Source organism: Sciurus vulgaris (genome assembly GCF_902686455.1).
Source record: "Sciurus vulgaris genome assembly, chromosome: 5".
NCBI classification, from domain to species: Eukaryota; Metazoa; Chordata; class Mammalia; order Rodentia; family Sciuridae; genus Sciurus; species Sciurus vulgaris.
Genome location: NC_136465.1, coordinates 171,026,055 through 171,038,233, shown reverse-complemented (window position 1 = coordinate 171,038,233; position 12,179 = coordinate 171,026,055). Strand labels below are relative to the sequence as shown.

Genomic DNA, 12,179 nt, shown 5'->3' with positions numbered 1-12,179 from the left:
TTAGAAAAGTTCTCTCGTTCCCTAAATTTAGGCTGACTTTGAGGGCAAGATCCAAATATTGTTTTCTCTTGGCCTCTGTATTTAATTTCAATCTCTAAGTTTGATCTTAACCATCCAGCAAGCCAGTATCACCAGTCGTAAAGTAGGAGTGCTGGATTTTAACTTCAATGTCTATAACTTTACAGCTATTTGCCCTTTTATTTAACTGGAGTCTATATTAGTACTGGAAGTTACCATTATATACTATCTGTTCTGTAGGTGATGGCTTTTTATCACAAGTTACCTAGGTTCTGTGTTCTTGAAGCAGTACCTCTGAAAAACAGGTAACAGTTTTACAAAATGAAATTAGCAAGAGTAAAAATATATTCAGCTTGTATAATAGCTATCTTGAATTTTTGGCTGAGCGCTACATTATATCCTGTTTGAGATCACAGTAGTTTTACAACAAGAACCAATCTTTTGAATGTAACTTTAGAGAAGCTGGAGTCTGGCTTATTTTGGAGCCACTCTAACATGCAGTAAGGTGGGAGGGGAGGCAGAGCCTTATCCCAGGTAAGGCATGGCTCTTTACAAATCAAGTGAAATGTTCTAATTCTGATATTGATCTTTACTTCTTTCTTCAATGTCATTTTAAGAAGTTTACATATATTGATTCCTGAGTCTATATGAACATTAGTTAACACAACTTAACATTTATATCTAAAACATGAATTAAAGAAAGGCTGAGAGAGCTTTTAACTTTTCTCTTATGTGGCAAAGTGGCAAAATGCTTTCATGTTTCATGATATTAACCTTTAAACAAATCAGGCTCTCACTAACTTTTAGAAATACATGGATATTTAAATGTTTTATCACAGTGTAAAAAGTAACAAATTTTGTATATACCCTATTGATAACGGTATAAAACAGAACATTAAATGATAGAAATAAATCCCCAATAAAATTTATAAGCATCAACATTTTATTAGTTTGCCCACCTGGAGACTTGTGAGTTAATTTTAAAGACATTTTACTTTTATTAGTTTACCCAATTTAAATTGAATCTTTTAAATCACATAAATTTAAAGTATTTGGATCCATTTTTTAAAATTTTAATATTATGCATGCTTATATTTAGTTGCACACAGACAACACATAACACAAGAGCAAAGGCCTTGTAATGTTTGTCTCCATTGAAATGTAACAGATGTTCAAAAATAACTCTAGAGTTGGATAAAAAGAACTGATCAAAAATCATTAACCTAGGTATGTAGAATCAAAACTGTGAGCTCAAAAAATATAGCATTTAAGAAAAACAAAACAAGAGTCCTAGAAAAATGATAATGGCCATTAATTATAGCATGAGAGAGTGAGAAAGAGAAGGGCAGAGAGAAGGGGTGAGAGGGAGAGATAGAGTGTTCTGTGTTGCAGCCCAGGAGAAATTTAAAATAGACACTTTTTTTCTTCAATCTCAGGTTGGTCCCTCACTGAGCCAGCTGCAGTCTATATTCCAATGTAGGCTTCAGCAAGGCTGGGCAGGGGAAATTGCCTAGGACTTTTAAAATTTTTTCCTGGTTGGGAATCAGGTCAGGTTTGGATGAAGAAAATCATGAAACAGTATCTCCCGCTACTTTTGAAGAATGGGGCTGCTATATCATACTCCTTACTACAACATACCATGGACCGTTGGGCTGGTTAGGGTTACTTCCTCCACACCAGCCACTTCCAATGGGAGGCTAGAATATGTGCGTAGAACCTCATGGCAGGAGTACTGGGTGGACTGGGCAGGAGAATGGAAGCAGAAACAGAACAGGGCAAAGGAGATGGAGAAGCAGTGGCCAGAGGGGCCTCTGCTGTAGTGGTATGGGGGTGGTTTTTTAGCTGAGTCAAAGTTGGAGGAGGAGGATGGATTAAGAGGGAGAGAAGTCAAAAGGAGGTGTTCGAGTTTGCAGGAAGAGCAAAGAAGTGCAAGAAAGAAAAGACTTGAAGATCAGGACTCCCTTTCCATCTGCCTGCTCACTCACAGAAGCTGTGTGCCATTACGTGGCCATCTTGAATTGATTACCTAGGCTGGGGGTCAGGTAAAGGGGTTTAAAATTGTAGACACCCCAGGGGTGAATCTGCCACAATGGAGGACCCAGGTACAGCTGAGTCAGTGTCCAGGGCGTCCCAAGGTCAGACTAGTTGGCTGGAGACGAGAAGGGAGCACAGTGATGGGGTTGTCACACAAGCACAGTGTGTGTCAGGCAAAAGCTGAGAGAGTCGAGGACCTGACCTCAGGATTCGCGAGAGCGAGAGCGAAGAGGAGCCTCAACCCTGAGAGAGAATCGCCACCTAAAGGTCAGGGCCCCACCGTCAGATAAGGCCAACTAAGTGGGCAGCCGGAACTGCAAAAGTCGGGGCTGGGGGAGCCCCCATCCCTCAACCACCTCGGGGGCACTGGACCATCAACGGTCGTGTCTCAGGTCAGTAGAGGAGTGTTTAAGCTGACCTAGGGGAAAACTCACCCATCTGAAGGCTGGTGGTGGATGTGGAGAGTGTCCGAGTGGATGGAAGGTGGGACCAGCATCTGGGGTTTGGGGGGACGGATGGGAGTTCACCCACCTAAGCGGCAGTAGAAGAGCCCATCTGAGTCACAGCACCAATTTAAGAACCCAGAAACCACTCCAGACACGGGAACTCACAAAAGAGGGTTTATTAAGCAAACAGGCAGAGTGTCTCCCTGCAGGGTGAGAGAGAAAATGAGAGGAAGAGAGAGAGAGAGAGAGAGAGAGAGAGAGAGAGAGAGAGAGAGAGAGAGAGAGCATGCACAAGAGAGCAGGGTGAGAGAGAAAATGAGAGGAAGAGAGAGAGAGAGAGAGAGAGAACATGCACAAGAGAGAGAGTTAAATGGAGGAGGGAGCATGAAAGTGAGGAGGAGAGAGTGAAAATGGTGGGGAAGCCATTCTTAAGTAGTGGAATTCCGTGGGCTAATAACAACAGACCAATGGTTGGCAAGGAGGCTCACAGGCTAACAATATGGACCAATTACTGAGAAGGATACTTGCAGGCTGATTGATGAACCAATAGCCAGCTAGGATGTTCACAGACTGACAAGCTAGGTTGTAAGATGGGAGGCAGAGAAATGGCTGCAGCGTAAAGGGCGGGGAGCAGCTTTATATTATACCAATAAAAGGATATTTTACAAAAATCAGATGACATTAAGCAGCTTAACTATATTTTCTGGAGACATCAATGACATTAAAAATTAAAATTGTGGGCTGGGGAGATAGCTCAGTCGGTAAAGTGCTTGCCTTGCAAGCACATGGCCATGGGTTCGATTCCCAGTACCACAAAAGAAAAAAAAATTAAAAGCTGTGTTTACATTCTTGTGTTTACATTCTGACAATGTTAGAGTTCCCAAATAAAGACCTTGTCCTCTCCAGCCTTTGTTGGGCCTTGTTGTGGGAACAATTTCTCAGCTCTTCCACCTCCTGGTGAGAGACTGACTTCTGTCATCTTCATGGTATTGACATGTTCCAGATGCTGCAACATTTATTCTGTATTAATCTCATGTCAGTACTCATGCCCTTTCTGTTTCTCTCTCAGAAGTACCCACCCCAGATGACTTTACCACCTGCTCTTCCCCAACCAGACTTCTACCATGGACCCCTCAATAGACCCGATTTCTAAAAAGGAACTCTAAACTTCTTGCCCTATGCTGCCCCCTTCCAGCTTGAAGCAGCCAGAGCGGTCGTCACCCCCTTTCCTTACAGCAGGAAGGAGGTCCTAAAACCACAGGCGGGAATGAAGCCAGAATTGAGGACAGGACACTAACTGCTGTTAGTGTGGAACAGGGAATCTGGTGGAATGGAGGAATGGAGGCCGTCAGAGTCTGGGAAGTTGGAGTCTGCCCCTGGGAGATTGGAATATCAATGTCTCCAGAGCCTTTTTGATCACCAAGGTTACCTGCCTAACTGTCTCTCCCAAAAAGCTGCAGGCAGGCAGTTGCTAATTAATGTCCCTGGGCTCCTACCTAAATCTCCATTCAGCCTTTCCCCCTGCCATCTGCTTCTCACCTTTTTTGCTATGTCACTGCAACTCTAGGGCCTGGTCACTCCTGGGCCTAGCCACGTAGGCAGAAAGGAGAGAGAAAAGGGGAGAGAGAACAGAACAAAGGAGACCCTAATCTATAAAAGATGCTGGGTGCATCTGCCGTGGCCCGCTTCTCCCTCCCTGGAAAGTCTAAATGAAATCTGCTTACCATATGCTGCCTCGGGTGCCTCTCTGACGTCACACTTCAGGGGAACTCCTCGCTGACAGTCGATCATTGGCGGAACCCTCAGGGCCCAAGACCATAGCGCCCTTGCTAAGGTGAGACCCAGCCAGGGGCAGGGAGCCAGCGACTCTCAGACTCGCTTCCGGGTTGCCCTTGTGCTCCAGCACAGGGGTGCAAAGCTGGAATGCACGGGGCTCCTAGGCTGTGCTGGGCTTGGTAGACTCTGGGATCTCTTTTGCATTCTGAGCCCATTTCCTCCTTCATAAAGGAGTAAGGGCACCTCACAAGGTGGTGCGTGAGGAAGGTAAGCCATCCCCACTGGTGGAGCCAGGCACTGAGCTTGTCCGCCATCATGGGACATCCCATTTAATCTCCACAACGGGCTTGGTGTAATACCCTCTATAAATAATAAACCAAGGCACAGAGGGGTTAATTACACGCACAAGGCCACACAGCTGGCAGTCCCTCCTCTAACTTTGTTTGTTTTCCTTTTGAGACAGCCTCACCAAGTTGCTGAGGCTAGCCTTGAACTTGTGATCCTAATGCCTCAGCCTCCCAAGTTGCTGGAATGACTAGTAGGCACCATCCCCCCACCCCGTTAAATGGAGGTCTATGGTTCAATCCCTAGCACGGCAAAACACTAAATAAATAAGAAATGGTTTTGCCAGGTTGGCCCCAAACTCCTGGGCCCAAGTGATCCTCCTAAGTAGCTGGAACTATTGTTACTGCACCCTGCACACTCCAGATCTTTCCAGCTCCTGATGGTCAGTGAGGGAACGGGCTGTTCTTCCCTCCACCTCCTGCTGTCCCTCCCACCTGGCACGTGGAAGGAGTCGGTTCAGTGCCCTCCACGGCATGCTCAGCTCTCGGCTCTGTTTGGGGAGCCCAGGGTAAGAAGTTAGGAGGTACACATGGAGGAGGTGAAGGAAGGGGCAGGCCTGGGGACGGGGACCCTTTCACACAAGGACACGCACACAGAAGCTGGTTCAAGGAGAACAGAGGCAGCTGCCTTTATTGGGGGCCGGGGACCGGCTGGCTTCACTCGAAGGCTATGCACTTGATCTTGAAGTCGCCGTCAGCTGCCAGGTAATTGATGGCCTCCAGGTTGAGGCGGTTGGGGAACTTGAACTCATGTCCATCTGGCAGCTTGATGGTCAAGTCTGTCTGGTCAAAGGAGATGCACACCTGGGAGGTGGAGGGGCAGTGAGCTGGCCTGCAGCAGGCGCCGGTCGCAGCTGACTCTCAGGTCACCATGCAGTGAGGCGGGGAGGAACCCCAGGTGGTGCCCAGCCCCCAAGCCCCCCCCACCGCCCCCGTCCCGCCCGGTCCCACCTCCACCACACTTCCAGGCTGGAAGGGGAAGGCGGGCTCCCGGTGCTCGGTGCCCCAGGCGCCCCCGTCCTTGCTGTTGCACACGATGGTGTTGGCGTCCCCGTAGGCATTGAAGCGGGGGTTGAAGTGCAGGCACAGGTTGTTGCTGTCCTTGCCCAGGTTCAGCACGAAACTAAGAATGATGAGTGAACTTGAGGATACCTTGGCCAGCTGAAGCCACCTTCTAGTCGGTCCCTAAAGCTGATCAGTGTGCCACTGGATACGCCACTGATGCACCTTGTTGGGAGACTCATTTGGCCAGACCAGAAACCTGTATTCTAGTTCTGGCCTTGCTGTGTGTCCTGGAGCTAGTCGCTGACCCTCTCTGGGTCTCAGTTCCCTCACTTGCACAAGTTGCAGAAAAAAGATCTCTAAGGGTCTTGCTGTGCTGATGGCCCCAGACGCTCCCAGACCTTAGCGTGAGATCTAACCTTTCTGGTCAAGCTCAGGGACTCCCTCCAGATGGTGACCTCTGGGAGGGCGAGTCCAGTCTTGTACATTTCTGAACCCCTAGCGCTGAGTGGGACACACTGCATGCTCAACTGCCACAGGGCGAACATGGGGATATGGAAGGTTTGTTGGCCTGGAGGTGTGGCTCAGCAGGAGGCCCTGGGTGTGACCCCCAGCACCGCACACACAAAAATCATTCTTTGTGTGGAGCTAAGGCCACGCCTCCCTCTGCAGGCTCAGTAAGTAGGAAAAGAGTGGGCGGCTCTTAAAGCGAACCCCTCATCATCATCGTCATCACTGACACACCCAGCCTCTCTCCTCCTCCAACACCCTCCATCTTGTTTTATCAAGAAACCGAGGCCCAGTGAGGGTGGTTGACTGGTCCAAGGTCCTACGGCTGTTGAGAGGAAAGGCAGCTGCCTGAACGAATGAGTAAAGGGCTGAAGAAATGGAGGACAGGGTCGCGACTGCGCAGCCCTAAGAAAGAGCCATCTGAGCGAGGCAATGGGCGACACCCGCCGGTCCCCCTCCCAGGTGCCGGCCTTGGGTCCTGCCCAGAGTCGGAAGGGGAGGGGGCCCGTCAAAGTAGAAGATGAGGCCGCAGCTGGTTTAGTTTAAGAGGCTCGGTGGGGGAGGGGGCGATGGTGGGGGCACCCAGACCCAGCGGAGGAAGTGACTCACCCAGAAATGCAGCCTGGGCGGCCGGCCACAAACCCCCTCCAGAGAAGCGGCCACGCCCATCCCAGCCCCCCAGCCTAACCCGCTCTCCAAGCACCACCCCTGCCACCCGCAGTCACCCCTCACCTCTTGGCATCGGGGGCCACCTCGCCTTGCACTCTGAGGCACTCTCCAGGTTTGAGGTTCAGGTTGCTGGCGACCAGCCCCTGGTGCAGACAAGACCCACCCCGCTGGGTTAGGGGGAGCTGATCTCCCAGCCCCCAGCATCCTGGGGTGGCTGAGGGTGGGAGTGGGGTCTTTCATACCCTGGGTCCTCTGACCAGGCCACCAGGAAGCCTGGGGACAGGATGGGGTGCAGGTTTCAGTCCGCACCTGGTTCTCTGAGTGGGCCTGGGAAGCCCCCCTCCCCACAGGGACTCCAGAACTTGGGTGCTTCTCCAGCACAGCTTCTGGGTCTTGCCCCTGGGTGGGGGGGACCTGGATTCAGGGCAGCCTGGAGGTGGGGCTCAATGCCCCTTTGCCTGGAGGGGCCTGCCCCTCTGCTGATGGCCTGGGGCTGCAGCAACCTGGTCACGCTCCTCTCCACAGAGAGGTGCAGGGGCAGAGGACACAAGATGACGGTGGTCAGGTCCTGCTGCGGAAGGCAGAACCACCAAAGCAGTTGCCACCGGGATGGCTCAGGGTTAACAAGGCTGACCAGGGCCCAGGGCACTGCCTGGCACTACCAGAAGTTGGCACCAGGGTGGGCGGGCAGGAGTTAACGGGTGTTTAAGTGGCTCCTTCTGCCAGAAGCTCCAAGCTTTCCCTGGGGGCCTAGGGGAAATTCCCGCCTCCTCTCCCTGTCCTTACTGCCCTTACCACCCGCTTGCACTGCCCCACCCCCACCTGCCAGCCTAGAGGGAACCACCCTCTGCCCCCTGCCCTGGGAGGCCTCCACCAGACAGCCTGCCTCCGCTCCTGGAGACTTTTTAGAGCTCCCTGGAGCGCAGGGCGACTTGGCCCTGGAGCACTGACTGCGGACAGCTGCAGCGGGGGAGGGGACATGAGGCTCTCGCGTGGAGGAGGGTAAAGGACAGTGGCCTGGGCCAAAGTGCCCCCCCCCATGCCACACCCTTCAAACTCCCAACTCTTGGAGCTGCGGAATTGCAGAATGTCGCACCTTGGCATAAGAAACTAGGCTGTCCCACCCTGGGGCAACCAGAAAGTTCTTCAGTCAGAGAAGGTTTGGGGGACCATGGTACCCACCCCATTTTACAGATGTGGCCACTGAGGACCAGAAAAGAGAAGGCACTTGCCCAGGGCCGCACAGCTGGGGCTAGAACCCAGCCTCAGAACTGCCCCACACTCCCCTGGTCATCGGCTCCCCGCTATCCCCGGACTTTGAGGTGGGGTCCCACACTCACACAAGCCATAACTGAGGTCTAGAGGATGCTCCCGGGGTCTGCCGCACCGGCTAAGGACTCCTCCGAGAGATGGGCCCGGCCGCACCCACCCTTTTAACTGGACCGGACCCGGTGAGCCCCGCCCCCTGAAAGCTCAGCCAATTGCAAGTCGGGACTGGGATGGGGGCCACCAGAGGTGGAGTCGCTGGAATTTCGAAATCAATTCTGGAGCAGAGGTGACCAATCAGAGTGGCGATTCCCCTCCCTCCTTCCTAGCCACGCCCCCAGAGCCCAAGCTCCGCCTCCTATCCTTCATCTGCCCCCGCCCCCATCCAAAAAAAAAAAGTGACGCTGTGGCAGAGATTGGGGGAAGCCAGTGGAAAATAGTTTGAGGATGAGCTAGCCCCGAGTTGGCGGGAAGGGGCCTGCGGCCGGCAGCCTGAGCCCAGGGGCGCCCCGAGAAGAGGCTGAGGGGGCGCGGGATGCGTTAGGGAGTCCGAGCCGGGGGAGAGGACGCGCCCGCGAGGGCCGGGGCGGGGCCCCGCCGCGTGCCGCCGCAGAGGCTGAGCCCGGCCGCTGGGCCCTGGCCCCACCCGTCCCCACCCCCGCCCCCGAAGCGCGACTGCAGCTGCCCTCCTGCCGCTCACATGGGGCTAAGGAAAGGCTGGGCCCGGGGCCAGCGCCGAGGCTGCCAGCTGCGGCCGCGCCTCCGGTTGCCTGGGGCGGGGAGGGCTGGGGATCTGGGTGCTGTCAGAGCGTCAGGCCCGGGAGGTGGCCCGCCGCGGGCCAGGCCGTGAGGGTCGGGTCCCCCTTTCCGAAGCCAGCCTTCCCTTTCCCAGCTGCTCAGCAGGTACTCTCCGGAGCGCCCACTGTGTGCCTGACCTGTGCGACTCCAGGGGGTACGAGAGAAGCCCCTCTAGTCCCTGTGCTGAGGAGCGCTGGCTGGGGTTGGGGGGATCTAACCAAGAAGCTAATTCAGAAACAGGTCGGCTCTAAGGCCAGTCAGCAGCAGGCCCCGGTGGGTGGAGACAAGGTGAGGAGGGTGGTCGAAGGGGGGGCAAAGAAGGACTGGCATTCAGCAGAGGCACGGATCTGGGGACACGACTGGAAGGCCAACTGTACCTGGTCACGAAGGGGCTCGTGGGCCAGGGACAAGGCTTGGCATTGTTTCACCTGAGGGTACTGGGGAGCCACAGAACGACGTAGGGAGGGCAAGTACTGAGGGTAGACGTGGCTATAGGGAAGATGACCGTCACGGCAGAGTTGAGGCTGGCCTGTCAGGGTACTGGCCTCACGGTCAGGACCCAGGTAGAGGGAGCGCACGAGGCAGCTCGCCAGGGAGCTGTTGGGGACCTCCTGTCCTGCATGGCTATCTCCCTTCCAACACTGCCCGCTACGGAGAAGGAGGAAGATGCAGACTCGGGATGAGTCACATCTGGAGGCCAGGCCAGCCACCCACCCGTCCCATGCAGCCTCTTCAGCTGAGCCCCAACGCCCCCCAAGGCCACTTGGTCCAGATGACTGAAGCCCACCCTGGCACAGGATGAGAGGGCGTGTGCAGACCCAGAGAGGGGCTGGCTGCAGCCCCAGGGGCCCCCTCCCCTCCCCCTGGAGCCAGTGTCGCCTGGCAGTCCAACCACCGCAGCTTCACTTTTTCCTGTGGGCCTCCCCAAAACCTCAGTCCTAGGAAGGGGCGGGCCGGGCCCAGCCCCACTCCTCTCCCAGCCCAAGCTGCCTCTGCCACATCGAAGGAGGCAGTTCAGAAGACCGAGGACCAGAGGAGCTCTGGGCAGGGGCTGCTCTCTCTGCCCAGGAGTTAGGGTCTCAGGTCCTGGGAGCTGCTCCTCAGCCTCACCCCGACCTGGACAGTGGGCCAGCACCGGGGGTGCTTGCTGCGGGTAGGGGTGTGTCACCCCGGTCGGGGTCCAGCAGCATGGGTAGGATACAGGTTGCCAGAAAGGCCCCCCTGGGGCCTGGAGACTTGGGTTCTGCTTCTGACCCTGTTGTGTCACCCACCCTCAGAGAATCCTGGCAGGTGTGGCTGCAGGCTTGCCTCAGTCTCCCCATCTGCAAACTGGGCGCGTGAAGTCTGCTGTCCTGCTCAAGGGTCACACAGGGCAGGACGCAGGTCTGTGACACTAAGGGATTTTTTTTTTTTTCACGACTTCCAGGTCTCAACTTTGCCCTTGCCCCCCTCCCAGACTGAGTTCCTCTTCCTGGGGGCGTGGCAGCTCATCTGTGAGGACTCCCTCTTCCCCACTGGTCCCTAACGTGAGATAGGCGGGCTCTCAGGGAGACAGAGAAAGAGGCCCTTGCAAAGGACCCAGATCTAGGAGCATGAGGGGCCCTTGGGTCAGAGGAACAAAGGCGCCAGTGAGCGCGTGTCCAGATCGCCTGGAACAGAGCAGAGTCAACTTAAATGTCATCATAGGCTCAGAGGCCTACACGGCGTGCCCATGACTGACAGGCTGGACTGCTCCACCAGGAAGAGACATTTTGACCCCAAACGCCAAAGCATTGACAGGGGATTCTATGTTCGCAGAAGCTTTCTGGAAACCTGGCTTTTCTTCCTGGGAAAATCTTATGTACAGTCAATAGCTCTGCCCCGGGGGCGCCACCATCTCCCTGAAGGAGGGGTCTGGGCCCCCTGTCTTTGGGGTGTGTATACCTTTGCTGTTTATTTTTATTTTTTAAATCTTTAAAACATTTTTAATTTTGGGGTACTACGAATTGAACCCAGGGGCACTTAACCACTTAGCCACATCCCCAGCGCCCTTTTTTGTATTTTATTTAAAGATGAGTTGCTTAGGGCCTTGCTAAATTGTTGAGGCTGGCATTGAACCTATGATCCTCCTGCCTCAGCCTCCCGAGCTGCTGGGATTGCAGGCATGGGTCACCATGTGTGGCTTGCTGTGCTGTTTTTAAATAAATCTTTGCTTGTACCTTGCTTTGGATGTGTCTCAACGTGTCTCTTCAGCGATTAGTCAAAAACCTGGGCCGAGTTGAGGGCTCATTGCCTTCTTGGAAGGATCTTCTCAGATCCCTGTCTGCGACATTGCTTTGGCAATCCAGATGGGACTCGAACTGAGGAACTACCTGTGGTGAGATGAACTAAATGCTTTCTTTTTTTTTTTTTTTCTTTTCTTTTTCTGTACCAGGGATTGAACCCAGGGGCACTTGACCACTGAGCCACACCCCCAGCCCTTTTTTATTTTTTATTTAGAGTCAGGGTCTCACTGTGTTGCTTAGGGTCTTGCTAAGTTGCTGAGGCTGGCTTTGAACTCGAGATCCTCCTGCCTCAGCCCCGGAGCCACCGGGATCACAGGCCTGGGATCACTGGGATGAGCTGCGTTCTTTCTCCTACTCAAGGCTGAACTTTTCTCTCCTGCTGCTCTTTCTTTCTCAGTGCGGGTGAGTTCCTGCTTCACTCTCTTCTGCAGCCTCTGCAAGTAAATCTTCCTTAAAGGACACGCCCAGCCCGCTTCTCATTTTTAATATTTTCATCCCTCCAGGTCTGCCACCGTCCTTCATTTTCTTAGAATAGCACCGGGGACACGAGTCGGGAGCCTCCTCAGGGCCTCGCCAACACAGCGCTAACGGAAGCGCCCGCTGACCAGGACGCGGCTTCTCTGAAGAAGAAGCCCTCCCCTTGGCTTCGTTTAATGGGCCAGTGCCGCCCCCTGGCATGGGCGAGGGCTCTTGTTTTGTTCCTCATGCCCACGTCCTCTGAGAAGAATTCTGTGTGTCCTTGCTGCTCTGAAGAAGCCTGTTTCAGAGCTCACTTGGGTGAGATCAGACTTTGAGCCTAAAGACTCAACTGCGCCGGCTCGAGCTGGCTCCGGTTTTCATAATTTTGGGAACAGGAACTCAAAAGCGTCGGAGTGTCCCCTGAGTACCCAGGGTGTCTCCAGGGACGCCTGGAGCAAATGTTGCCGCTGGAGGAAGGTGTCACCCTCTGGCCATTTGGTGGCTGAACTCGGGTACAGGCACCCACGAGGACTTGTGCCCCACAGTCCCACCACCGGCAGGTTCTTCCATCTTGTTAGGATAAGGGAGATCCA

General features: G+C 53.8%; 1 protein-coding gene and 1 long non-coding RNA gene across 4 annotated transcripts; one reads left to right on the top strand and one right to left on the bottom strand.

Annotated features, from left to right (window-relative positions):
• Positions 1 to 5,222: 5,222 nt before the first annotated feature.
• Positions 5,223 to 8,280, bottom strand: LGALS1 (galectin 1). Its single transcript, XM_079140703.1, has 4 exons — positions 8,140 to 8,280; positions 6,863 to 6,942; positions 5,570 to 5,741; positions 5,223 to 5,422 (listed from the first exon to the last, which is right to left on the bottom strand). The coding sequence occupies exons 1-4, from the start codon at positions 8,146 to 8,148 to the stop codon at positions 5,276 to 5,278; spliced, it is 408 nt and encodes a 135-aa protein (XP_078996829.1). The 5' UTR covers positions 8,149 to 8,280; the 3' UTR covers positions 5,223 to 5,275.
• Positions 8,114 to 11,378, top strand: LOC306661643. Of its 3 annotated transcripts, none has more exons than XR_013763921.1 (3): positions 8,114 to 8,250; positions 10,290 to 10,776; positions 11,096 to 11,378. It is a non-coding gene; the product is annotated as an uncharacterized lncRNA (long non-coding RNA). The 3 variants fall into 3 exon arrangements; XR_013763922.1 differs by lacking the exon at positions 8,114 to 8,250 and adding an exon at positions 8,966 to 9,151; XR_013763923.1 differs by lacking the exon at positions 8,114 to 8,250 and adding an exon at positions 8,966 to 9,426.
• Positions 11,379 to 12,179: the final 801 nt, after the last annotated feature.